The sequence below is a fragment of the Peromyscus californicus genome, unplaced genomic scaffold, assembly GCF_007827085.1.
Source record: "Peromyscus californicus insignis strain IS unplaced genomic scaffold, ASM782708v3 Scaffold_14__1_contigs__length_90479793_seg_2, whole genome shotgun sequence".
Taxonomy (NCBI): domain Eukaryota; kingdom Metazoa; phylum Chordata; class Mammalia; order Rodentia; family Cricetidae; genus Peromyscus; species Peromyscus californicus.
The window spans coordinates 62579987-62606669 of record NW_026294436.1 but is presented as its reverse complement, the minus strand read 5'-3'; the positions used below and the strand labels follow the sequence as shown (position 1 = coordinate 62606669).

The 26683-nt window shown below is 39.7% G+C and overlaps 1 protein-coding gene and 1 pseudogene across 5 annotated transcripts in view; both read right to left on the bottom strand.

Annotated features, from left to right (window-relative positions):
- The window catches only part of Catspere (catsper channel auxiliary subunit epsilon), a 130029-nt gene that overhangs the window by 81047 nt on the left and 22299 nt on the right, over positions 1–26683 (bottom strand). For 4 of the 5 annotated variants that reach the window (XM_052737763.1, XM_052737764.1, XM_052737767.1 and 1 more), the window contains 4 exons: positions 26403–26472; positions 18993–19060; positions 4607–4631; positions 1435–1512 (listed from right to left, as the gene is read on the bottom strand). In XM_052737763.1, coding sequence (XP_052593723.1) covers positions 1435–1512; positions 4607–4631; positions 18993–19060; positions 26403–26472 — 241 coding nt within the window. The remainder of the gene's footprint in view (positions 1–1434; positions 1513–4606; positions 4632–18992; positions 19061–26402; positions 26473–26683) is intronic. The other variant, XM_052737766.1, reaches the window with a different exon arrangement.
- LOC128109529 (60S ribosomal protein L35a-like) lies at positions 4753–5360 on the bottom strand (annotated as a pseudogene).

Here is a 26683-nt window from a genome sequence, read left to right as displayed (position 1 = left end):
CTGGGCAACCAAATGTAAAGGGTTACCCTGATGGAATTTGGAAACAGAAAAAGGGAGTGTTGGGGAAAGACCAAAAGGGACTTCAGTCAATAACATTGTAGCAATATTTCATAAATTGTGATCAATATACAAGTATCAGAATAATAGGAGGAACTATCTTTGCAATAATTGTATAAATATAAAACCATTTTAAAATAAAAACTTTATTTAACAAATGAATAGAAGGTAAGAATATGTGAGCCTTGTATTAAAAACTCTCTCAAAAAGCTTCATATGAAGTGCTTATATTTCAAAGGCAGATACACAGCTGGGTATTTTAATATTTCTATTTTGTTAAAAACAAAAGGAAACAAGAATATTTATTCCACACTAGTTTTCTATTTTAATATGGATACTGTGCTCAATTAGAACACAAATATGAACACATTTTTAAATAGTAGGAAGCTGTAAACGTGAAATAGGAGGTTTGTTAAACAACCAAATGAAATGTCTACCACTGATGTGAATAGGCCAATGAATGGGTTTAGACAGAATTAGAAAGAGTTAATGACCAATGACCTGGTGCCAGTCAAAAACCACCTCTGAGGGCTGCTGACAGGGCCCAGTCGGTTGTGATATAAGCCTGGCAACCTGAGTTCAACCCTTGGAATCCAAATAACGGTGGAAGGACTGGTTCCACAAAGCTGTCTTGTGGCCTCTACACACATGCCCTGGCATGTCCCCAGTCCCCAAACATCTTATGCAAGCATACACATCCCCCCCACACCACACACACAGTTCCTTACCCATTGAGATAGTGACAGGCTCATGAGAGAGTAATAGCCTATACTGATTTTCCTCAGTATGTTTAGTTGTAACAGAATACAAAATTTAAGTCTCCAGGGGGCTGGAGAGATGGCTCAGCCGTTTCTTAACTAGCTGCTCTTCCAGAGGTCCTGAGTTCAATTCCCAGCAACCACATGGTGGCTCACAACCATCCGTAATGAGATCTGACGCCCTCTTCTGGCCTGCAGACGTACATGCAGACAGAACACTGTATACGTAATAAATAAATAAGTCTTGAAAAAAAATTTAAGTCTCCAAAGCAGTAAATTTGTAACAAACAGAAGGAAGGGCTGACACATTTGCTGTGTTACACCTTAGCTGTGTTCTTAAGGCATGGCTACAATAGAGATATTCACAGGACATCCTTAAGGCACAGGAATGACCCATCGCTTTCTCCCATGAGAAGAACGCTGGACGGAGAGGTTTACAATCATAGATCAAGTACCAGTTCAAGACACTTATAAGGACTAAGCTGAACAAGGCACCGTAACAGTGTTTTAAACTGACTTCAGGAAGCTTAGACTCCTATCTATTGATTATAGCTTACACCTGATCCTCAAAAGAGACAGGCAGCCTGTGTGACCTGACCTAAGATGGTATTGTACTTACTTGTGAAGGTCTTGTTGCGGTCCACTGCAACTCTTCTTTGCTGGAACTTTCTGGATCGTATACCCATATAGTGACAGTCTATAAAAGAAAACATGAGAGGCATAAATCTGGCTCAGTAGGTTATTTAAAAAAAAAAAAAAAAAGGACACCACATTGTCACTTTCCAGCTGCTACACAGCAGTTTCAGTGGTAGACCTTCCACAGCACTAAGGGAGCGCTCCTTCCTTCTCCCTCCTTTGACCGCACCGCTCAGATAGATGAAGAATTGCATTTTGATGTAGTTTGTGTTTGTCTTGTGAGAAAATGTGGGAGTCTCTCCCTGTGTTCAAGGTCCATGTTCAATTTCCCTTGCCCATTTTTCCTCTAGGTTGCTGTTAAGATGGGGATAGTTGTCTCTGTCCTTCTATATCTGCCTGGAAGTTGTCATTATTTAGCTCAAAAATACTTTGTAATTTTTTTCAGGCTGGAGAGGTGGCTTAGGGGTTAAGAGTGCTGACAGCGCGTTCAAAGGACCCGGGTTCAGTTCCCAGCACACACACGTGGTGGCTCACAACCATCTGTAACTCCAGTCCTAGAGGATCCAACACCTTCCTCTGTGGGCACTGCATGTACCTGGTGCCCAGGCCCCCCAACCCCCCAAAAAAATCAATACACAAATAAACATTAAAAACACTTTGTAATTTTCATTTTGGTTTCTTTTATAGCCCAGAAACACATGGGTTTAAAATCTCCATCACATGGGGACTGGAGAGACTGCTCAGTGTTTAAGGGCGCTGGCTGCTCTTCCAGAGGGGCCGGTTAGATTCCCACACATGGTGGCACACAACCATCTGTGACTCCAGTTCCAGGGAATCAGGGGCCCTGTTCTGGCCTCCAAAGGCACTCCATGTGCGCGGTGCACAGACATACATGCTGGCAAAACACTCACACATAATTCTAGCAATTTAGAAGTCAGGAGGATTGCAAGTTCAAAGCCAGCTTGGATTGCCTAGTGAGAGAGGAAAACAAAACAAAAAAATTGGAACCTGGAGTTTGTTTGTTTTTGTTTTTTTTTAGTAATTCTATCATTAATTCCTAAGTTAATTGCCTAGTAGTTACAGAACACATGGTCCATTGTCTCAGTCCTTCAGCCTTTGTTGAGGTATACGGCCTGCTGAATGCTCCGTATGTTTGAGATGGTATACAGTATGAGATATTAACTACAGTATTATCAATGATTATTATATTAAGTTTATTCATGGCATTTAAATATTTGCGGACTCCTGGTGATGGTTTTAGCTGCATCTGAGCTAGCCATTGAAATGGTCTGGCCTTTGAGAGCTTCTCCTAGCTTCTCTGTTTTGTTGTGAAGAGCTGGGTGGCAGACTTCTCTTACTTCCTTTTGTAGTGGTCCTTAGGTCTCTTCAATATGGGGATGGAGTCTTTCTTTTTGGAAAATCTTAGTGATAAGTTCCTAAGTCCTGTGATGATGTTTTATATCCTTTATTTTGATGCTATTCTAGGTGATGCTGACAGATTCCTGGGATGTATAATACCATTATATAACAGTATAGGATTGTTTTATGTCTTCCAGACATTTAAATTTTTATTTATTAGTGTGCATGTACGTGTGTTATGTGGTTGGTGGCTGTGTCATGGTGCATTGGTGGAGGTCGGAGGACAATTTCTGGAGTTGCTTCTCTCCTTCCACGTTTAAGTGGGTTCCGGGAATGGAACTCGGGTCTCGGTGCTTGCACAGCAAGGACCGCTCCCTGCTGTTCATACTTCTTTTCGCTATTTTATTCCAACTTTTTGCAGGTTAAAAAAAAGATGTCAATAATTTTTGGAACTGTGTCAGACTTTAGATTTTAGAGTTACGCTGGGTTTATAAACTGGATAAACAGCTTTGTATAATGTTTTTAGACAAGCAGTAACGGCACAATAGTGAGGGTGGGGACTTGTCCTGCCTGCTACTGTGTGCCCAGGACATAGACTAAGAGGTGCTAGAAATGAGACAGTCATAATCTGCTGGGACATCATTAGCATCATTTGCTCTCTAAAGGCTAGCAAGGACTCAGAGGAGTCGGCCATCTGTTGCTGGCACCTTTGAAAATACTTGTCAATTTTCTTCCCACTCTCTTTAATAGAATTTGGCCCTGCCCAATGCTCTACTTTTGTGTGGTCAACTCAGTTACTACATATTGCTAGAAAAATCTAGACTTAAAAATCTTCATCAGAGTGTTTCATACATTATATATTGTGCCTAACTGTAATGATGTCTGCTTTGTTTTTGGTTGTTGGTGTTTTTGTTTTTTGTTTTTTGTTTTTTTTGGTACAGTGTTTTAGACAGGGTCTTGCCAGGCAGCCCAAAACCGATTCTTCTATATCCTTGATAACATTTGAGATAATCAGCTGATTGAACCCACTGTATAGATGAGGCTAACCTTGAACTCTGGACCTTTGTCTCTGGAGTGCTGACCTTACAGGCATGGACCAGCAACCACATCCAGCTTATGTGGTGCTGGGAAATGAACCAAGGGCTTTGCACAGCCAGCAAAGTACTCTACCAAATAAGCTACATCTCCAGCCTTTAAAATTTTAATTTCATGGCATTTTTTTTGAGACAAGATCTTGCTTTGCACCTCAGGCTGGCCTCAAATTCCTGATGCTCCTGCACCATCCTCCTGATTGCTCAGACTACAAACCATGTCTGGATCCTGTAAGGCTTTTGTATTATGTGGGTTAGACTTATCAAGTGAACCATGTAATAAAACTGAGAACATTCAGTGATACTAATTTATAAAACCATGATACGTGCTACATTATAGTCATAAAATATGTTAACATGTATTTTATGAAAAATCATTATTTTACCAAATAAGAAAAAACCAAGAAAATGTCTGCTAATAGTTTCAAAATTTCTTTAGTGTTTCAACAGAAGACACTTGAATAATCCGCTCTGTTTCTGCTATTTAATGGAAGAATATTGGGGAAAAGATCCACCTTATGTAAATATATGGTTGAACTTCCCTGACTAGGCCTCCTGACAAACCAAGGGGTCTTCAAAACATACTTTGAGCACTGATGCTCCATGGGAAATTTATGGCAAAAGTACCTTGGGAAATTCCTCATCTGGAAACATAAATGATAAGATAATGACATGTGGTGGATATGCAAAATTGACAAAAGTTACCTGGGTTAAATTTTCATAAACGTCTCTGTTGGGAGAAAAAAGAAATACATTTTAATAAACATCATGAAAGCATTAGTTAGAATGCTATATTTTCAATACACGTCTGTTTTTACACATACATTTTTATTTATTTACTTTTCATTAGCTTAGATCTTTGAGCGGTACACCACCATATGGATTCTGTGTCCAATGGCCTTTGCAGGAAGGTTGCTTAAGAATTTGGCACAAACCATGCCACTGTTTCTATACCTGAGTGTCCTTTCCCCAGATCACAAGTAACAGCACAATGTTTCTTGTGTGTGTGTGTGTGTGTGTGTGTGTGTGTGTGTGTGTGTGTGTGTATGTGTGTGTGTGTGTGTAGATAGATAGATAGATAGATAGATAGATAGATAGATAGATAGATAGATAAATATGCATCTCTTTCCTAAGTAGAATTCAGTTTCATCTCGGCCATAAACACCTTCAATTTTAAGAAGAGCTGTGTGCTCTCTTTGGTTTCAGAGACCTCACTATAGCCAGCAAAAAAGCCTTGCACCACAGCCTTCCAGACAGATTTGCTGTTTAGAAGTCTTTTTCCCAGCAGGCTTCCACAGGTGTCAAGATGGTGGAAAGAACAATATACATGTCTCTAAACCTTTGGATATTCTTTTTACATTTTGTTACATTAAATATAAAGAATTCGATGTTAAATATAAAACAAAATGAAATAAACACTAGATATATCTGCTTATTTACCAAGGGATCTCTTACCCATTTGTCATCACAGAAGGCTGAGATACTTGGGTCTTAAATGTGTATTATTGAATTAAAAAGAAAAGCTAGTCTGAAAGACTACATACTATATAATTCCAACTATATGTCATTCTAGAAAATGAAAAACTATAGGAAGAGGTAATAAAAAAAAAAGAAGTATGATTGCTAGGGGCCAGGTAGGAGAGAAGTGTAGCTAGAGTTTTCCTGCCTGGCCCACAGTCAGGACAAATCTTTGTCACCCGCCAGTCCCACAGCCGCTCAGATCCAACCAAGTAAACATAGAGACTTATATTGGTTACAAACTGTATGGCCATGGCAGGCTTCTTGCTAACTGTTCTTATAGCTTAATTAATCCATTTCCATAAATCTATACCTTGCCACGTGGCTCGTGGCTTACCGGCATCTTCACATGCTGTTTGTCATTGTGGCGGCTGGCAGTGTCTCTGACTCAGCCTTCCACTTCCCAGCTTTATTCTCCTCCTTGTCCCGCCTATACTTCCTCCTGCCTAGCCACTGGCCAATCAGTGATTTATTTATTGACCAATCAGCAACACACTTGACATACAGACCATCCCACAGCAGAGAAGAATGGACATGTAGAACACAGGTATTTTAGGATAGTGAAAATACTATGTATGATCAAAAAAGAGGAGGCATTTGTTATGCCTTTGTGCATTTGTCTATGCTCAGAAAACCCATACCAGCAGTGACTGACTGGTAAAGGAAGCTTGTGACTTCTGGTGCTAAAGCACTGATGTAGGTTTATCAGTTAAAATAAATATGCCAAGGCTGGGCGGTGGTGGCACATCCTTTAATCCGAGCACTTGGGAGGCAGAGGAAGACGGATCTCTGTGAGTTCGAGGCCCGTCTGGTCTACAGACTGAGTTCCAGGAAAGCTGGGCAGAGAAACCCTGTCTTGAAAAACCAAAACAATAAAAATGAAATAAGTATTCCGCTCTGGGGAGCCCTATTGATAACGCAGTAGGCAGGCATAACAGCAGAAGGCAGATAACTCAATAGGAACGTCTTTCTATGTTCCTCTCAGTTTTACTATGAATTTCAAACTGCTCTAAAAAAATTTACTCTTAAAAAAATCTGAAATTGAATTCAAAACAACTGCAAGATCGACTAAGAAAATGTAATTTAAGAGCTGGACATGGTAGCACATACCTTTAATTCCAGCACTTGGGAGGCAGAGGCAGGTGGATCTCGCTGAGTTTGAAGCCAGTTTGGTCTACATAGAGAATTCCAGGACAGCCAGAGCTACATAGTGAGAACTCATCTCGAAAAATAAAAAGTAATTTTAATTTTTGACTATTTACAATATGAACAAAATGCAAAGTAAGTAGGAAAAATTAATAAAATAGTCACACACCTTTGTGAAAAATTAACAAAATTTTGACATATAAAAATACCAAAATGATGGGGTTGGGGATTTAGCTCAGTGGTAGAGCACTTGCCTAGCAAGAACAAGGCCCTGGGTTCAGACCTCAGCTCCAAAAAAAAAAAAAAATGACCAAAATGAATGGAATGTTGTATATTATTTTTGAGTGGAAATATTCCTGAATAAATTAAAATATTAAAATATGATAAATTATGTTGTGGGATAATCTTTTTGTACACTGTGAAGAGGTCTTTTTTCCAAGGCACCTTCTGATTGGTTTGATAAAGAGCCGAATGTCCAGTACCTAGGCAGGAAGAGGTTAGGTGGGACTTCTGGGCAGAGAGAGAAGGAGAGGAGATAAATCGAGGCATGGGAGAGATGCCAAAGGATACGGAAAGGAAACAGGAGGTGCAAGATGAAAGAAAGGTAAAAAGCCATGAGGCATGGAGATTAATATAAATGAGTTAATTTAAGTTATAAGAGCTAGTGGGACAAGCCTAAGCTATAGGCCATGCTTTCATAATTAATAATAAGTTTCCATGTCATTTTTTTGTTTTGTTTTGTTTTTTGTTTTTTTGAGACAGGGTTTCTCTGTGTAGTTTTGGTGCCTGTCCTGGATCTCGCTCTGTAGACCAGGCTGGCCTTGAACTCAGAGATCTGCCTGGCTGTGCCTCCCGAGTGCTGGGATTAAAGGTGCCACCACCACCCGGCTTCCATGAAAATCCATCTACAAAACTACAATACAAACCCTGGGTCAAGATGTAGTTGAGTGGTATAGCATTTGTCTACCAAGTATAAATCCCTGGCTCAATCCCCAGAGTCACAGAAATTAAATAAAATAAATAAAAATAAAATCTCAACAAGGGATTTTGTAGAATTTTACATGTTATTCCAAAATTTTATAGGGAGGAAAACAAGGTTGAATGTAGCGAGAGCCAGGTATAGTAACACCGGTCTATAATTCTGCCATCCAGGAGGCAAAGCAGGAGTGTAGTTGGTTTTTTTTCTCCCCTCTTTGGGGGCCCTCCACCCAGCTACCAAATAAATATTCGGAGACTTATTCTTACTTACGAATGCCTGGCCTTAGCTTGGTCTGTTTCTAGCCAGCTTTTCTAACTTAAATTCTCCCATCTCTCTTTAACTACGTTTTTCCTCTGGGCTTTTTACCTTTCTTTATTCTATATGTCTGTCTTTCCTTCTTACTCCATGGCTGGCTGTGTGGACGGGTGGCTGGCCCTTACAGTCCCCCTCTCCTCCTTTTCTCACTCCTCTCTCTTTCCCCAAGCCTAGACTTCTCCTACTAGTTATTCTCTATGCATGATAGCCCTCCCTATCCTTTGTCCTGCCTAGCTACTGGTTGTTCAGCTCTTTATTAGACCAATTATGTGTTTTAGACAGGCAAAGTAACACAGCTTTACAGAGTTAGACAAATACAATATAAAAGAATGCCACACATCTCTGCTTCATTAAATAAGTATTCCACAGCATAAACAAATGTAACACATCTTAAACTAATAGTCTACAACACAGGAGAATCATGTGTTCAAAGCCACCCTGTACTACATACCAAGACCTTGTCTCTAAAAACCCATGGCTGCGGCTCTCTAGGCCTGGGGGCACAGCCTGTGCCCCTCCCCCCACCACAGCCCCAGTAACCAGGCAGCAGTACCCCCCCCCCCCCGCCCCACAACCCCTACCAACCATCCCCTACAGCATCAGGGACCACTGGGTGCCACAGGTCCCACCTGTACCCATTGGAACAAGAGCCCCAGCAACCAGGCAGCAGCATCCTCCTCCCCTACCAACCATCCCCTGTGGAATCAGTGACCACTGGAGCCACAGGCCCCACCTGCACTGATTGGAGGAATAGATGGGTAAACAGCAGTGTAAGAATACATTCAATAACATAAAGAGCAATATGGCACCACTAGAAACTAGTGGTTCTACAACAGCAAGACCTGAACATCCCAAAGCAGAGGAAGCAGAAGAAAATGACCTTAAAAATAACTTTGTGAAGATGATAGAGGCCCTTAAAGAAGAAACAAAAAATTCCCTTAAAGAAATGGAGGAAAAGACAAAATAATGGAAGAAATCAATAAATCCCTTAAAGAAAGCCAAGAAAAAACAATTGAACAGGTGATGGAAACAGTTCAAGACTTGAAAATTGAACTAGAGGTAATAAAGAAAATGCAAAATGAGGGAATAGGAACTACAGATGCAAGCATAACCAACAGAATACAGGAGATGGAAGAGAGAATCTCAGGAATTGAAGATACAATAGAGGAAATAGATTCATTAGTCAAAGAAAATGTCAAATCCAACAAATTCTTAACAAAAAAATCCAGGAAATCTGGGACACCATGAAAAGACCAAACCAAACCTAAGATAGGGATTAAAGAAAGAGAAGAATTCCAGCTCAAAGGCACAGAAAATATGTTCAACAAAATCATCGAAGAAAACTTTCCCAACCTAAAAAAAGACATGACCATGAAGGTACAAGAAGCTTACAGAACACCAAATAGATTTGACCAAAAAAAAGAAAAGTCCCCTTACCACATAATAATCAAAACACTAAACATACAGAATAGAGAAAGAAGGAGCTGCAAAGGAAAAAGACCAAGTAACATATAAAGGCAGACCTATCAAAATTACACCTGACTTATCAATGGAGACTCTGAAAGCCAAAAGGTCCTGGACAGACATTCACAGACAGTAAGAGACTATGGATGCCAACCCAGACTACTATACCCAGCAAAGCTTTCAATCACCATAGACAGAGAAAACAAGATATTCCATGATAAAACCAGATTTATCCACAAGTCCAGTCCTACAGAAAGTACAAGAAGGAAAACTCCAACCCAAGGAAATTAGCTGCACCCATGAAAACACAGGCAATAGATAACCTCATATCAGCTAATCCCAAAGAAGAAGAAGAACACACACACACACACACACACACACACACACACACACACACACACACGCACACATACACACTACCACCACCACCACCACCACCAAAACAAAAAATAACAAGAATTAACAATCACTGGTCATTAATATCTCTTAATATCAGTGGACTCAATTTACCTATAAAAGACACAGGCAAATAGAGTGGGTATGAAAACAGGATCCATCATTCTGCTACATACAAGAAACACACCTCAACCTCAAAGACAGACATTTCCTCAGAGTAAAGGGTTGGGAAAAGATTTTCTAATCAAATGGACCTAAGAAACAAGCTGGGGTAGCTATCCTATTATCTAACAAAATAGACTTCAAACTAAAATTAATCAAAAGAGATAGAAAAGGACATTTCATATTCATCACAGGAAAAATACATTAAGATGAAGTCTCAATTCTGAATACCTATGCCCCAAATACAAGGGCACCCACATTTGTAAAAGAAACATTACTAAAGCTGAAATCACGTATCAAACCTCACACAATAATAGTGGGAGACTTCAGCCCCCACTCTCACCAATGGACAGGGCTGCCAGACAGAAACTTAATGGAGAAGTAAGGGAACTAACAGATGTTATGATTCAAATGGACTTAACAGAACTCTATAAAACATTTCATCCAAACACAAAATAATATACCTTCTTCTCAGCATCTCATGGAACCTTCTCTAAAATTGACAATATACTTGGTCACAAAGCAAATCTCAACAGATACAAAAAAATTGGACTAACCTCCTATATCTTATCAGAACACCATGGCTTAAAGTTAGAATACAACAATAACACAAATTACAGAAAGTCTACAATCTCATGGAAACTGAACAATGCTCAGATGAATCACCACTGGGTCAAGGAAGAAATGAATAAAGAAATTAAAGATTTCCTACAATTCAATGAAAATGAAGTCACAACATACCCAAACTTATGGGACACTATGAAAGCAGTGCTAAGAGGAAAGTTCATAGCACTAAGTGCCTACATAAAGAATCTGGAGAAATTTTACACTAGTGACTTAACAGCACACCTGAAAGCTCAAAAACAAAAAGAAGCAAACTCACCCAGGAGGAGTAGATGACAGGAAACAATCAAATTGAGGGCTGAAATCAATAAAATAGAAACAAAGAGAACAATACAAAGAATCAATGAAACAAAGAGTTGGTTCTCAAGAAAATCAACAAGATAGACAAACCCTTATCCAAACTAACCAAAAGACACAGAGAGAGAGCATCCAAATTAACAAAACTAGAAATAAAAAGGGGGACATAACAACAGACAATGAGGAAATCCAGAGAATCATTAGGTCATACTTCAAAAACCTGTAATCCACAAAATTGAAAAATCTAAAAGAAATGGACAATTTTCTTGATAGGTACCACTTATCAAAATTAAGTCAAGACCAGATAAACAACTTAGACCTATGGACCCCCAAGGAAATAGAAGCAGTCATTAAAAGTCTCCCAACCAAAAAGAGCCCAGGGACAGATGGTTTCAGGACAGAATTCTATCAGAATTTCAAAGAAGAGCTAATACCAATACTCCTCAAATTGTTCCACACAATAGAAACAGAAGGAACATTTCCCAACTCTTTTTATGAGGCCACAGTTACCCTGATACCCAAACCACACAAAGATGCAACAAAGAAAGAGAATTACAGACCAATCTCCCTCATGAACATCAACGCAAAAATACTCAATAAAATACCGGCAAACCAAATCTAAGAACACATAAAAAAAATCATCCACCATGAGTAGGCTTCATTCCAGAGATGCAGGGATGGTTCACCATATGAAAATCTGTCAATGAGATCCACCATATAAACAAACTGAAAAAAAAAAAAACCCACAAGATCATTTCATTGAAAAAGCATCCAACACCCCTTCATGATAAAGGTCTTGGAGAGATCAGGGATATAAGAACATACCGAAACATAATAAAGGCAATATACAGCAAGCAGACAGCCAATATCAAACTAAATGGAGAGAAACTCAAAGCAATTCCACTAAAATCAGGAATAAGACAAGGCTTTCAAGGCTGTCCACTCTCTCCATATCTATCCAATACAGTACTTGAAGTTGTAGTTAGAACAATAAGACAATAAAAGGAGATCAAGGGGATACAAATTGGAAAGGAAAAAGTCAAACTTTCGCTATTTGCAGATGATATGATAGTATACATAAGTGACTCCAAATATTCTAACAAGGAATTCCTACAGCTGATAAACACTTTCAGTAATATGGCAGGATACAAGATTAACTAAAAAAAAATCAGTGGTCCTCCTATAAACAAATGATAAACAGGCTGAGAAAGAAATCAGAAAAACATCACCCTTTACAAAAGCAAAAAATAACATAAAATATCTTGGGGTAATTCTAACCAAACAAATGAAAGACCTACATGACAAGAACTTTAAGTCTTTGAATAAAGAAATTGAAGAAGATATCAGAAAATGGAAAGATCCCCCGTGCTCTTGGATAGGTAGGATCAACATAGTAAAAATGGCAATCTTACCAAAAGCAATCTACAGATTCAATGCAATCTCCAACAAAATCCCAACACAATTTTTCACAGACCTTAGAAGGACAATACTCAACTTCATATGGAAAAACAAAAGACCCAGGATAGCTAAAACAATCCTGTATGATAAAGGAACTTCTGGAGGCATAACCATCCCTGACTTCAAGCTCTACTGTAGAGCTACAGTAATAAAAACAGCTTGGTACTGGCATAAAAACAGACATGTAGATCAATGGAATCAAATTTCAAGACCCTGACATTAATTCACACAACTCTGATCACCTGATTTTTGACAAAGAAGCCAAAAATGTACAATGGAAAAAAGAAAGCATCTTCAACAAATGGTTCTGGTATAACTGGATATCTACATGTAGAAGACTGCAAATAGATCTATAACTATCACCATGCACAAAACTTAAGTCTAAGTGGATCAAAGACATCAACACAAATCCAGTTACACTGAATCTGATAGAAGAGAAAGTGGTAAGTAGCTTTGAATGTATTGGCACAGGAGACTACTTCTTAAATATAACACCAGTAGCACAGACACTGAGAGCAACAATTAATAAATGGGACCTCCTGAAACTGAGAAGTTTCTGTAAGGCAAAGGACATGGTCAATAAGACAATATGGCAGCCTACAGAATGGTAAAAGATCTTCACCAACCCCACATCTGACAGAGTGCTGATCTCCAAAATATATAAAGAACTCAAGAAATCAAAATATCAAATAATCCAATTAAAAAATGGGATACAGATCTAAACTGAGAATTCTCAACAGAAGAATCTCAATGGCTAAAAGATATTTAAGGAATTGCTCAACATCCTTAGCCATCAGGGAAATGCAAATCAAAATGACTCTGAAATGCCATCTTACAACTGTCAGAATGGCTAAGATCAAAAACACTGATGACAGCTATTGTTGGAGAGGATGTGGAGTAAGGGGAACACTCCTCCACTGTTGGTGGGAGTGCAAACGTGTTCAGCCACTCTGGAAACCAGTATGGTGGTTTCTCAGAAAATTAGGAATCAGCCTACTCCAAGACCTAGCAATACTGCTCTTGGGCATATACCCCAAAAATGCTCAATCATAACACAAGGACACCTGTTTAACTATGTTCATAGCAGCATTATTTGTAATAGCTGGAACCTGGAAACAAGTTAGATACCCCTCAACTGAAGAATGGATAAAGAAAATGTGGTAAATGGAATATTACTCAGCAGCAAAAAACAATGACAGCATGAAATTTGCAGGCAAATGGATGGAACTAGAAAAAAATCATCCTGAGTGAGATAACACAGACCCAGAATGACAAACATGGTATGTACTCACTCATGAGTGGATACTAGATGTAAAGCAAAGAATAACCAGGCTACAATTCATAGCCCCAGAGAAGTTAGGTAACAAGGAGGACCCTAAGAGGTACACATGGATCACCCTATAGATAAGATCTCCTGGTTAAACTGGGAGCAGGGGGAAAAGGGGAAAAGATGGAGGATGAGAACATGAGGGAGTGGGATGGATGGTGGAGTTAGGGGAAAGACAGAGAAGGAGAGCAATGAAAGAGATATCTTGACAGAGGGACTCAATATGGGGTGAGGGAGAAACCTGGTTCTAGGGAAATTCCCAAAATCCACAAGGATGATCCCAGCTAAGACTCCTAGCAATAGTGGAGAGGGTGCCTGAACAGGTCTTCTCCTGTAGTCAGATTGGTGAATACCCTCATTAACATCATAGAACCCACATTCAGTAACTGATGGAAGCAGATGCAGAGATCCACAGCCAAGCACTGGGCTGAGCTCCTGGAGTCCAGTCGAAGAGAAGGAGAGGGATTATATGAGCAAGGAGGGGCTCAAGATCATGATGGGGAAACCCACAGAGACAGCTGACCCGAGCTAGTGGGAGCTCATGGACTTGGGATTGATAGCTGGGGAATCTGCATGGGACCAAACTAGGCCCCCTGAATGTGGGTGACAGTTGTGTGGCTTGGTCTGTTTGTGGATCCCCTAGCAGTGGGACCAGGATTTATTCCTGGTACATGAACTGGCTTTTTGGAGCCCGTTCCCTATGGAGGAACACCTTGCTCAGCCTTGATGCAGGGAGAAGGGGCTTGGTTCTGCCTCAACTTGGTATGCCATATTTTGTTGACTCCCCAAGGGAGGCCTTACCCACTCTGAGGAGTGGATGAGGTTGGGGTGAGGGGAGGTGAGAGAGAACAGGAGGGAGGGGGAACTGTGGGTGGTATGTAAAATGAAAAAAAATTAAATAAAAAAACAAAACAAAACAAAAAACCAAGACTGGAGGGTATAGTAAAAGAAAAGCCTTAGGTTTGGTCCCTAGCACTGAAAAAACAAAGAAACAAACAAAATACAATAAAAATAGGAGTTTCCCCCCAAAAGGATGACAGGGCCAAAGAAGAATGGGCACTTACACTCACACTTACCAGCTTTTCAAAACAAAGATGTGAACACAGAAAGACAAATGCTTCCTATTGTCCCTTATATGCAGATCTTAGCTTGTGGTGTGTGTGTGTGTGTGTGTGTGTGTGTGTGTGTGTGTGTGTGTGTGTAAAACCTAAAAATGTAGAAAGAAGACCATGAGAGGGTTTAAAAAATGTTCAAAGCAGGAAGGGGCAGCAAAAAGAAACATGTGATGTGAAAGTGAAACAGAGCTTTGTGGAGGCCACATGGGAAGGAAAAGGAGGGAACAGGAGAGCAGGAGAGGAGAGTCTATTAATACCCACTTTAAAAATGTCATGAAGAGGGCTGGAGAGGTGGCTCAGTGGTTAAGAGGCACTGGCTGCTCTTCCAGAGGACCCAGGTTCAGTTCTCAGCATCTACAAGTTGGCTCACAACTGTTTGTAACTCCAGTCTCAGGGGATCCAATGCTCTCTTCTGGCCTCCTCAGATACTGCGCATGTCTGGTACACAGACATACACGCACATAAAACACTCATACACATAAAATTAAAAAAAATGTCATAATGATACCTAATACCTTGTAAACTAATTTTAAAAAATAAATAAATAAAGGCATGGTGATAAAGAAAACATAGCAGGCAAATAGATCAGCTAAACAGAATAGCCAGTCCAGGAGGCCAGACATATATGGAAAACTGAACAAGCAGACACTGTATATACATTATTCAGTAAATGGTATGAAAATTAATTATTCATGTTGAAAAAATAGAACTGAATCTCTACCTTGAAGCTTGTACAAAAACTAATTCCAGGTGGATTAAGAACTTTATAGGAAAAAAGTATATAAAATTTAATGTGGAAGACTATGATCTTACAGGTAAGGAAAAATTTCTTAAATGGATTTTAGTAGGCAAAAACTTATAAAGGAAGAATTAAAAAATTGATTTGCTGTGGAACCTCTCAGAAGAGGGGAGGAAGGACTGTTGGAGCCAGAGGAGTTGGGGACACAGAGAAAATAATTTTACGGTTGAGGGTCACCACAAGATGAGGAACTGGATTAAAGGGTCACAGTGTCAGGAAGGTTGAGAACCACTACCCTGAGTGTTTCTGGCCTCATCTGTAGTTGCTGTTGGGTCCTGGAGTTGCATAAATAATGGGGACCAGACCGCCAAAATCTATGAACCAGAAGCAAGCTTTATTCCAAACACTGTGGGGTACCAAAAACTTCTAGCTAGCTAGGGCTGCAGGCAGAATTCGGGCTTCTGATACAGTGATGGGGAGGGGAGGCTACAAGCCTCTTCTTATAGTAAAAACCATATGGCAGATGGTGAGTCAAAGGAATTTTTACAATCTTGAGATTAGGCCTTGGGGAGAGTTAGAGGGATCTTTACAATCCTGAGGTTAGGCCCTGAGCCACATTACATTCCAAGATGTACAACTTTTGATTACAGGATCTTAGTTGGAGACATTTTTGAAAGCCTTTGGCAGTCTTGACACACCTGCTTTCCTCCCATAGATGAAAGAAAATGTAGGGCAGAAGGTCACATAGAGGCAACTGTTAAGGGTTAATCCTGTCCACAGCAGCTGTCAACTCCAGTTCTCCTAGGACATGTGTATAGGCTATAAGCATACAATTTTCCATATTCCTGGGCTCTTCAGTTGCAAACAAATGCCTTGCAGCAGTGCAGTGAGGAACCAAAGATTCTTGTTTAAATACAGATGGATTTTTTAAAAGTTAGAGAAGGAGGTAATTCACAGAAAAGCAAACATAGTAATTCTGTTTTTGTAAAAATGAAAAACTAAAAAGAAATTGTTACAATCATATAGTTGGTGTCTTAGTTAGAATTCCTACTGCTGTGATGAAACACCATGACCAAAAGCAACTCAGAGAGGAAAGGGTTTATTTCACTCAGTTCCACATAACAGTTCATCATTGATGGAAGTCAGGACAGGAACTCAAACAGGGCAGAGACCTGGAGACAGAAGCTGAGGCAGAGGCCATCGAGGAGTGCTGCTTACTGGCTTGCTCCTTATGGCTTGCTCCACCTGCTTTCTTACAGAACCCAGGACCACCAGCCCAGGGATGGTATTACATCCACAAACACCTTCCCCCATCAATCACTAATTAAGAAAATGCCCTATAGTTTATGGAGGCATTTTCTCAATTGAGGTTCCCTCCTTTCAGATGACTCTAGCTTGTGTCAAGTTGACATAAAACTAGCCAGCACAGTGGGTAAACTAAAAGAAAAGCAAGGACTCATCCATTATTAAATATTCCACACACCTCCTCGGGGAGTTCCAGCTAGCTACTTCCCTGGATAGCACTTTTGTTTTGGCTTTGTGGAAGAGGTAAAGCTGGCTCAGGGCTGCCTGTAGGCTCATTTTGGGTTAGTCTCAACTCTTGGGGTTCAGTGTGTGTAGTAGGACAGGCACACGGGGTCAAGGAAATTGGCTCAAACCAGTTGCTAAGGCATGCACATAATGTACTTCCTTATGAGCCAACCTGGAGTCTGCCTGAGGGCCTAGCAACAGGTGCTGTCAGAGTTCCTGATCGTGCCCAGCCAATGAGGGATGACCACATAATGCCACCAGATTGGGACATAGTTTGGGTGCTGGAGGGTATATAAGGCCTTCTCTGTTATTGAGTAAACAAGTCTGCTATTTGCCTTCAACTGACTCCTGGTGTCTGTGTGGTTGAAGCCATGTCTTCTCACCCCCTCCTCTGAGGGAGCCATTAGGATCAAGCAACAAGTGTGCATAAGTGAGAATGGTAATCCATTAAGTGATTCTCAGGGTTTCTTGGCAGATATCTTAGGTTGTTTTTGTTTTTGTTTTGCTATAACAAAACCGCCAAGTGGGCAGCTTTAACATTAATTTCTCACTGCTCCATTGGCTGGGAAGTGCACCATCAGTGTGCTGCCGGCTTCACTGCTCAGAGTAGGCCACTTCCTAGTTCATAGACGATAGTGTTTCACTATGAATAGGGTAGGGATTTTCTGTCATAAGGGCACTAATCCCATCCATGAGGGTTCCATGCTTATTATCTAATCACTCCCCAAAGCCCCACACCAACTACTAAAATACAAACTTGGGAGGGGGGATACAAGCATTCAGTCCATTGAGATAGGTTTTCCTCTCTGGTAGCTCCCAAGTTCTCTCCTTTAAGAGAAGCAGAAAGTAGCCCATTTGGTCACTGTGGAAGGTCTTATTTCCCAATCCAGCTCTAACCAGGAGTTTTTGCTTCCAAATTTGCCCTTGTCAATTGCTCAGTAGTTTCAGAACCCATGGAGGAGAGGCTAGTGATTGAGAACAAGGACAGAAGCCTGGCATTTTCATCAGTATCAGAGACTCAAATCATGCTTTTCAGTGAGACTGGGGAGGTTGGCGTTAAGGGACCGTTGGAAGAAGAGAATAAAGGTAGTGTCAATAGGTATGATTTACTGCAGATGTGAGTGTTCTGATTGCTTCTGCCCAGGGCACATGCCAGTCCTTAATGCAGTTGATGAAAAGTGGGTTGTGGCATTATCACCATGTAAGTCACATGAATTTAATATTATTATGGAAGAGGAAGGAAGCTTTCCTTGAAGAAAACAGATGTAAAGTAGATAAAAAAAAGAGAGGTACATTCCATCTATCCATAAAATGTACACTGCCTTCACCACAGTCCTAAAGCATTCCTTATCTGTTAAATAAAGATAATTATTCTTGGCCGGGCGGTGGTGGCGCACGCCTTTAATCTCAGCACTCGGGAGGCAGAGGCAGGTGGATCTCTGTGAGTTCGAGACCAGCCTGGGCTACAGAGTGAGTTCCAGGAAAGGCGCAAAGCTACACAGAGAAACCCTGTCTCGAAGGAAAAAAAAAAAGATAATTGAGAAAAAGAATGTAAAAATGAAAAAAGAATTATAAAAATGAAGCTGAGTGTTATAGTACACTGTGTGGTCACAGCCCTCCAGTGAGGCAAGATTGTCACAGAATGGAGGCCATCCTGGTCTATAAGCTAAGTTCAGACCAGTCAGAGGTATAGAGAGAGACCCTGTATAAAAAAACAGACAGACAGATATGTAGATGTAGTAAGTGTTCAAATTGTGTTGATATTTTTTTTTTTTGAGCTGAGGATCGAACCCAGGGCCTTACGCTTGCTAGGTAAGCGCTCTACCACTGAGCTAAATCCCCAACCCAGATATTTTTATAACTACTAATTCAATACTACTTTGGCAATACATTTGAGGACATCTTGGTTGGTGAATAAAGGTTTGTATGCTAATCATGATGTGGATAATGAATCTGTGATTGATTTTTCAAGTGGGAGCTAAACAAAAGCCTTAATTACCTTTGTATTATGCATTACTTACACAACTGTATAATACCACATGAAGCAAATATGAGAATTATCCACATTCAGATTGCGGGACTCTTCCCTCTAAAAAGAAATGCAAAAGAAAAAAATATATGCTAAATTTGAAATAGATACAAATATGAATATAAGCCTGAACATCACAGAGGAACCTGAGAGTAGAGGAAAATAGATTTCAGACTAGAATTAATAACATACATACAGAAGGTGTTCAATGCCTCAGTTTCTCTGTATTTACTAGAATGAATGGCAAATTTTGGAGATGTCTGGCAACTTGCCATCCTTATTGTGTCTATCCTATTTTTCTCCCTTGTGGACGCACACGTCTGTTCATCTTTTGCATCAGCGATTCTCAACCACCCAGAAGACAGGGTATGTTTGGCAATGTGTGGAAATGCTTTTGGGTGTTACAACTATCTGTTGTGGAATGTGTGGAAGTGCTTTTGGGTGTTACAATTATCTGTTTGTTTTGCAAATGAGCAGATTGTTACTCTCACTCATTTGCATTCAAATGGTTTTCTTGAATTGAAGAAAAGGAAGGAGAATGAAAGATAAATCTTCAGTTTGCATTTGGTCCTGGATATTGCCATTGGAATGTGTGATATGAGACCTATTCATCTGAAGCATAAACCTAATTAGTCTTATCTATAAAAACCAGGAACCAGATATCAGGGCAAAAACCTGGAAGATCAGAAAAGCAAGGGAGCAGCCACAGTCACTTCCTACCTCTCTGGATCCTCTGACCAAAAGAGGCCAAGATCCTGTCTCTACTCTGCCTTATCACTTCCTGTCTCTGCCTCCTGAGTGCTGGGATTAAAGGCATGAGCCACCACCACTGCCTGGCCTCTATAGTTAACTAGAGGCTAGATCCACCCTCTGATCTCCAGGCAAGCTTTATTTGTCAGAATACAAACAAAATATTACACATTTCCCCCTTTTTGTCTAAATAAAAAGTGAAGGTTTTTAACTGACATAGAAAAACTATGTACAATAGCTATATACAAATACATATAGGCAATAATTACATTAACAATGTCTAGTCCACTAGCGTTTGACAAATTGAGAAAATATTCCATTATCTATCCTATCTTGGTGAGTCCAAAGTGTTGCACCTAAATCACTTCCTAACCTAACTTGCATTACCAACCCAAAACTATCTTTTTATGTCTTTCAACCTTAAACACTTTACACCTCTTTTATGAGTGTCTTTTCTGAATTTGTTAAAAAGGAAAAGTATAACTATCTAGTCTTCAACTCCACTAATCTTCAACTCCATCAGAGACCTGAGAAGGATATAAAATTACTTGAATAAACAACTTCAAAAATTAAAAAATGCAGAAACAGCTGTCTGCCTGGACAGTCACGCAAGGTTCCTCTGTAATGCCAGGGCACCCATCTTCAACCTGCAGGCCTAGAATATCTGACAGACTTTTCTGTGAAGCAGGATTTTTGAAGGACTGTCCCACCTTGTCTTGGCAAAGTTTGGCAGTCACATTCTTTTCTGTCCTGCTTGGCCACTCGGACAGTCGATGCAAGGGCACTTTCTTGCCCAGTGGCTAACTCTTGCCACAATGAAAGTAAACTCCATATGGAATTTCTTCAAAGCCCATCTGCAACTGAATGTCGCGACACAGGTGTGTGGGTTCACACAGGTCCATGGAATGAAGACTCAGAGGCATCTCAAGAATGAATCTAGCCTTTCCTGGCTGCAGGGGGTCCAGCCTTGAAGGACTGAAGCACCTTCCCTTGGCCTTGGGCATTTTTATTTCTCTCCATTATAGTTTAGCCAGTTAATTTCTATATGCTCAAAACAACCTGAAAGGGGATCCCAACAATACAATGCCAAGTGCAAATTCCTTGATTTGTCAGGTATCACAGTTTTCTGGGTTTCCTGAATCAAGTTTTGCATAGGCCTTTGTATCCTTGGGAAACTCCAAGACAAGATTCACATAGATGGCAACAAGGGAAACAAAAGGTGTCTGCTAAACAAAAGATGAATTAGGGCTAGGTGCTGCTCTCTGGAGCCAGGCCAGGTACAGCTCAGCAGGAATGTCACCACACCCATCATCTTCTCTGGAGTAGATTGATGCTGCCAGGAGATGACATGTCTCATTGTCATTAAAAAAAACCCAAAACTTTATGTTATTAAATCATCTTAAATTCCATATTCTGTAGGTCTCTGAAGTGTTTGAAGACCACTTGCCTATCTAAAGTATATCTCTGGTTGACCTTGAAAACATACCTAACATGACTAAAAGTTTGATTGTAATAGGTGACTAACTACTGACCTGCATTTCTTTATTATCCTAAATAGTTTGTAATAATAACTTTCAAGGACTAGAAATTTACAATACATTGTTAGATGAACTGTATAGGTACAATATCTTGAACAAGAGAAGAAACGTATGTACAGTATGTTCTAACAAAAATAAGCTTAAATTTGTATCAATATATAAAATCCATATCAATGTAAAATATTTAAAACTAGTAGTTACTTTTTTGGTTTAAAATTAGATTCAATAATCTAAATTTTTATCCTATCATTTTTATAACATATATATAGTATAACAAAAATAACCTCAAATTTGTATCAATAAACAAAAATCCAAGCCAATGTGAAATATTTAAAACTAGTAGTTGCTTTTTTGGTTTAAAAGTAGATTCAATAATCTACCCTTTAATTGTATTTCTATATCCCTCTTTTTCATTTTTAGAACAAGATCCCTGAATCTAATCTCTTTTCTTCAACTTTTTTCTGACCATCACCAATAACAACTTATAGCCAACCCCCCTAAATGATAAGAAATATCCATAACCCATTGAATGACCAAAAACCACCCACTCCACCTCTTGGAAATACGGGTACCATGTGTGGTAGAATCCAGTTAGTTCTCTTCATAAATTGAATTATTTTGCTTTTGGGATATTTGTTGTTAATATCTCCCCAAAAATACTGCAAGCTCTTTGCCAATGTTCATTTTCTGCCCATAAAGAGGAAATTTCAGCATTAGTAAAAAGGTACTATAGTTTCTGCTGGGTCTATTCCTGCTAATTGATGAAGTCTCAAATTTCCTTTTAGAATCAACTGATAAACCTTTTCTACACAGGTCTTTCATTTCTTACTATGTTTGTGTGATAAAAATTTCCATTCTAAGATATTATATTCTCTCTGCATTAAAATTCCTGTAGGAGAATGTGTAGAAGGTTAAATACCCAGAACGCAATCAAGCTCTGGATCCAAATGATCCGCATATGCATCCTGTAATTTCTTTTCTACTAAAGCCAATTCTCTCTCAGCTTCAGCTGATAATTTTCTTGGACTATTTAAGTCCTTGTCACCTTGTAAGGTTTGAAACAAATTACTCAGTTCTTGAGTTGTTAATCCACTTGTGAGAGAACCTTCCATTGATATCTCTTAACAGGCTGGTAATTATTGTAACTTGGCACCATGAAGGCAAATTTTTTTCTATCTTTTTCTTGTAAAAGTATAGTGAAGAAACAGTCTTTTAAAATCAATAACTATTATAGACCACCCTTTAGGAATGGCAGGGGAATTCCACGCTATAAAGAGCCTGGAATCACCTTATCAATAGCTGTTAGATCTGTTACAGTCTCCATTTCCCAGATTTATTTATTTATTTGTTTGTTTGTTTTTATTTTTGTTTTTCAAGACAAGGATTTCTCTGTGTAGCTTTGGATCCTATCCTGGAACTCACTTTGTAGACCAGGCTGGCCTTGAACCCACAGAGATCTGCCTACCTCTGCCTCCTGAGTTCTGGGATTCAGGTGCAATAATGTTATGTTTGCCTCTGTGTCTACAAGACATTTAATTACAATGTCATTTATTCATATTTCAGCTTTGGTCTTTGATCATTTATGGAGGTCTACGAAAATATTTGCTTTATGGTTTCTCCTGAAATTTTTGTGTTATCTTCTAAGCTGTTCTATCATCCAGGGCAGTATGGTTTGTTTGTTTTTTTGTTTTTTTACAATAGGTATTAGGTCCTTTAATTGCTCTGGGGAGGAGTTTCCCCCATTGTGACAGGGAATGACTGAACCAAGTTTGACATGGGGGCCTGTGAGAGGCCCCCTAAGGCATTTCCCAATGGCAAAGGGTTACCCTGTCTGTCCCTTGTTGATCTGCATCCTTTGGTCCAATGTCTGCCTTTGCCACACCTTCTGCATACTCCAGAAGGGAGGGGCTTTCTGTTTGGATTATTCCTAGAAAAAATGATCTGCATCCATTGGTCCAATGTTTGCCTTTGCCACATCTTTTATCTACTTCCGAAGGGAGGGGCTTTCTGTTTGGATTATTCCTAGAAAAAACATTGTTTTTAGGATCGCCCTGTTTATTATCCCTTTTTAGGTGACCTTTTTTGCCACAATTAAAACACCTGACATTTTGATTTTTCTTCTAGCCTCTAGAAATCACCTCTCCTATCCAAGCATCATCATGGTTATGAGATTTAATATTGACTGTATCTAAGATCCATTCCTCTATGGGTGCTGATCTTGCCTTTAAAAGCCTAATTACCCTTTTGCATTATGAATTAGCTTTTTCTTTTTCTTTTTTTAAATTTAGTTACTTATTATGTATACAATGTTCTGCCTGCATGAATGCCTGCATGCCAGAAGCTTGCACCAGATCTCATTACAGATGGTTGTGAGCCACCATGTGGTTGCTGGGAATTGAACTCAGGACCTCTAGAAGAGCAGCCAGTGCTCTTAACCTCCGAGCCATCTCTCCAGCCCCGTGATTAGCATTTTCAAAAGCCAGAGATTCAATTATTATTTGTCTAGCTTCTGACTTTGGTATCCTTCTATTTACAGCCGAAGTCAATCTTTGTAAAAATTCAGTGAAGGTTTCTTTTGAGCCCTAGTATAACTTTATTAAATTACTCAGTTCTCCTTTTGACTTCTTCAGTTCTGTCCCAAACATTCAAAGCTGCTGCAAGGCATAGAACCAGGATATGGTCATCATATAGAGACTGTCTTTGTATATCTGCATAATCATTGTCTCCAAGAAGTTGGTCGTGGGAGATTTCAATACCCCTAACTTTACTTCATTGTTAATGGTCCTAGCCTCATCTTTCTACCAGGTCCTCTACTGTAATTGAGGACCAGGCTCCAAGACTGCTGTAACTAAGTCTTTCCAGTCTTGTGGGACAACTCTGTTACTAGTTGATCATGAATTTAACATCGGCTTCACAAAAGATAAATGCACGCCATATGAGACTATCACTTCCTTAAATCTCCTCAGATCTAACATTTTCACAGGATTCCAGTCTGCTCTTACATAGCCTTGGGGATATCTGTCAATTGGCAATTGTTCCCATAAGGAGACTGGATAAATTAAGGTTGGTTGTTTGATAACCTTTGAGCTTTTCCTCTCTAATTTTATAATGTAATGGTGAGGTTGGTTCTTCTTTAAATTCCTCTGTTTCTGAATATCTCTATTATCTGTTTTAATAAGTTTTTCTAAGGCTTGTAACTTTTGAATAGTAAGTTTTTCTAAGGTTTGCATATTATCAGTCACCTTTTTGTTCTCTTCAGCAGTGAATATTTCTAAAGCTTTTATCTTGTCAGTCAAAATTGTATTATTCTCCTTCTTAATTATTAGTAAGGCATGCATATTACCAATAGTAGCCTTTTCTAAGGCCTGTATCTTGGCACTCATATCAACCAACTTTTTTTAGGAATAAAACAAGAATTATCAAACTGATAATGATTATAATTAACATTATGTAAATCATAGCTAAGTTAATTATCCCCTCCTTTAATTGTTTCATTTTAAAACCATCCAGTGTGTAATCATACAGAGACCTAACTCCCTCCATCATAGTATCATTTCCCATTATTTATGTGGGAAAAACTCTTTTCTTTAAATCTAATTCACTTTAAGAATTTCCAGTTGTCTCACCCAATCTGCTGCTGCTGCTGGTGCAGTGTGAGGCTGACTGCTGTTGTGTAGCATGTCTGAGTGGAGAACACAAGTGGTGCACAGCTTGGCTGAGGACAGTTGCAGCTGCTAGCATGCAGCTGTGAGCAGAGGAACGGGTTCAGGAAAAGCCCACAACCCACAGGAAAAAAGAGCCAAAGAACCAGCTGTCTGCTTGGGGGATTGCATGAAAGAGGCTAACTCCAGTAGCATTTGGAGCCCAAGTGCCTGTGGTGATTGCTGTAGAGAGGCTGCAACAGAAAAATCCCAGACTCGCTAAGAGGGCTTGGGGGAAAACCTAGCCAGTAGGGTGGTGACTCTGGTGGAAAGCCCTGCATGCTGCTCTGGTATGTGCCAGTGGCTGCAAAGCCATGGGCTAGTGGCTTTTTTGTGAATTTGTGCCCCAAAAGGTGGATGCCAGATGAAGCATTAATCTAATTAATCTTATCAGTAAAAACCAGTAGTCAAGCTGGGCGGCGGTGGCGCACACCTTTAATCCCAGCACTCAGGAGGCACAGCCAGGAAGATCTCTGTGAGTTCAAGGCCAGCCTGATCTACAGAGCGAGATCCAGGACAGGAACCAAAACGACACAGAGAAAACCCATCTCGAAAAAACAAAAACAAACAAACAAACAAAACAAAACAAACAAAAAAAACAGTAGTCAGATATCGGGGTAATAAACTGAAAGACCAGAGAAGCAGAGGAGCAGCCACCAGTGACTTCCTACCTCTCCAGATCCTCTGACCACAAGGGCTGAGATCCTGTCTCCACTTCACCTTATCACTTCCTGTCTCTGCATCCCAAGTGCTGGGATTAAAGGTATGAGTCACCACTGCTGGGCCTCTATGGTTAACTAGTGGCTAGCTCTGTCCTCTGGTCTCCAGGCAAGCTTTGTCAAAACACAAACAAAATATCACACAATGTTCATCTGAGAGTACCATTAACATTCAGGATGCTAGCATACTTAACTGATGACAAGGCTAAATAGTAGGGTTGAGTTATTAGTTGAATGGTACAGTATTTGCCAAGCATGTACAAGGCCCTGGGTTCAATCCCCAGCATCATGAATGGATTAATGAACAAATAAAAAAGGAAACTGAGCCGGGCGGTGGTGGCGCACGCCTTTAATCCCAGCACTCGGGAGGCAGAGCCAGGCAGATCTCTGTGAGTTCGAGGCCAGCCTGGGCTACCAAGTGAGTCCCAGGAAAGGCGCAAAGCTACACAGAGAAACCCTGTCTCGAAAAACCAAAAAAAAAAAAAAAAAAAGGAAACTGAAGTAAAAATCAGATATCATTTCACAATTTATACTGAGATGGAAAATAATGACAGAGTGACTGTAATTTTAAAATAGCTCTTATTTGTAGTTATGACTAAGACTATTTAAGACAATTTGTGTTAGAAAGGCCAAATGAGAATGTAACAGTGATTATTTTTCAAGAGTCAATAAAACGTCACTAAAACCAACTTACTTGGCCTCTGGCTTCAGGTTTTAAAGTATGAATGCCAGGAGCAGCACAAAGTATTTTTGTCCTAGGTGACCTAGTGTTCAAAAAGAACAAAGAAGAAGTCATTAAAATGTATTTGAGGCTGATTAAAACTCCACCCACAACTTTTAAGCTTAAACAATTTAATTGTATGCTAGAATAAGAAAAAAAACTCTAAAATAACGACTGTCTTAGTCACTGTTCTAATGTTATGAAGAAACACCATGACCAAGCAACCCTTGTACAAGAAAGCATTTGATTGGGGG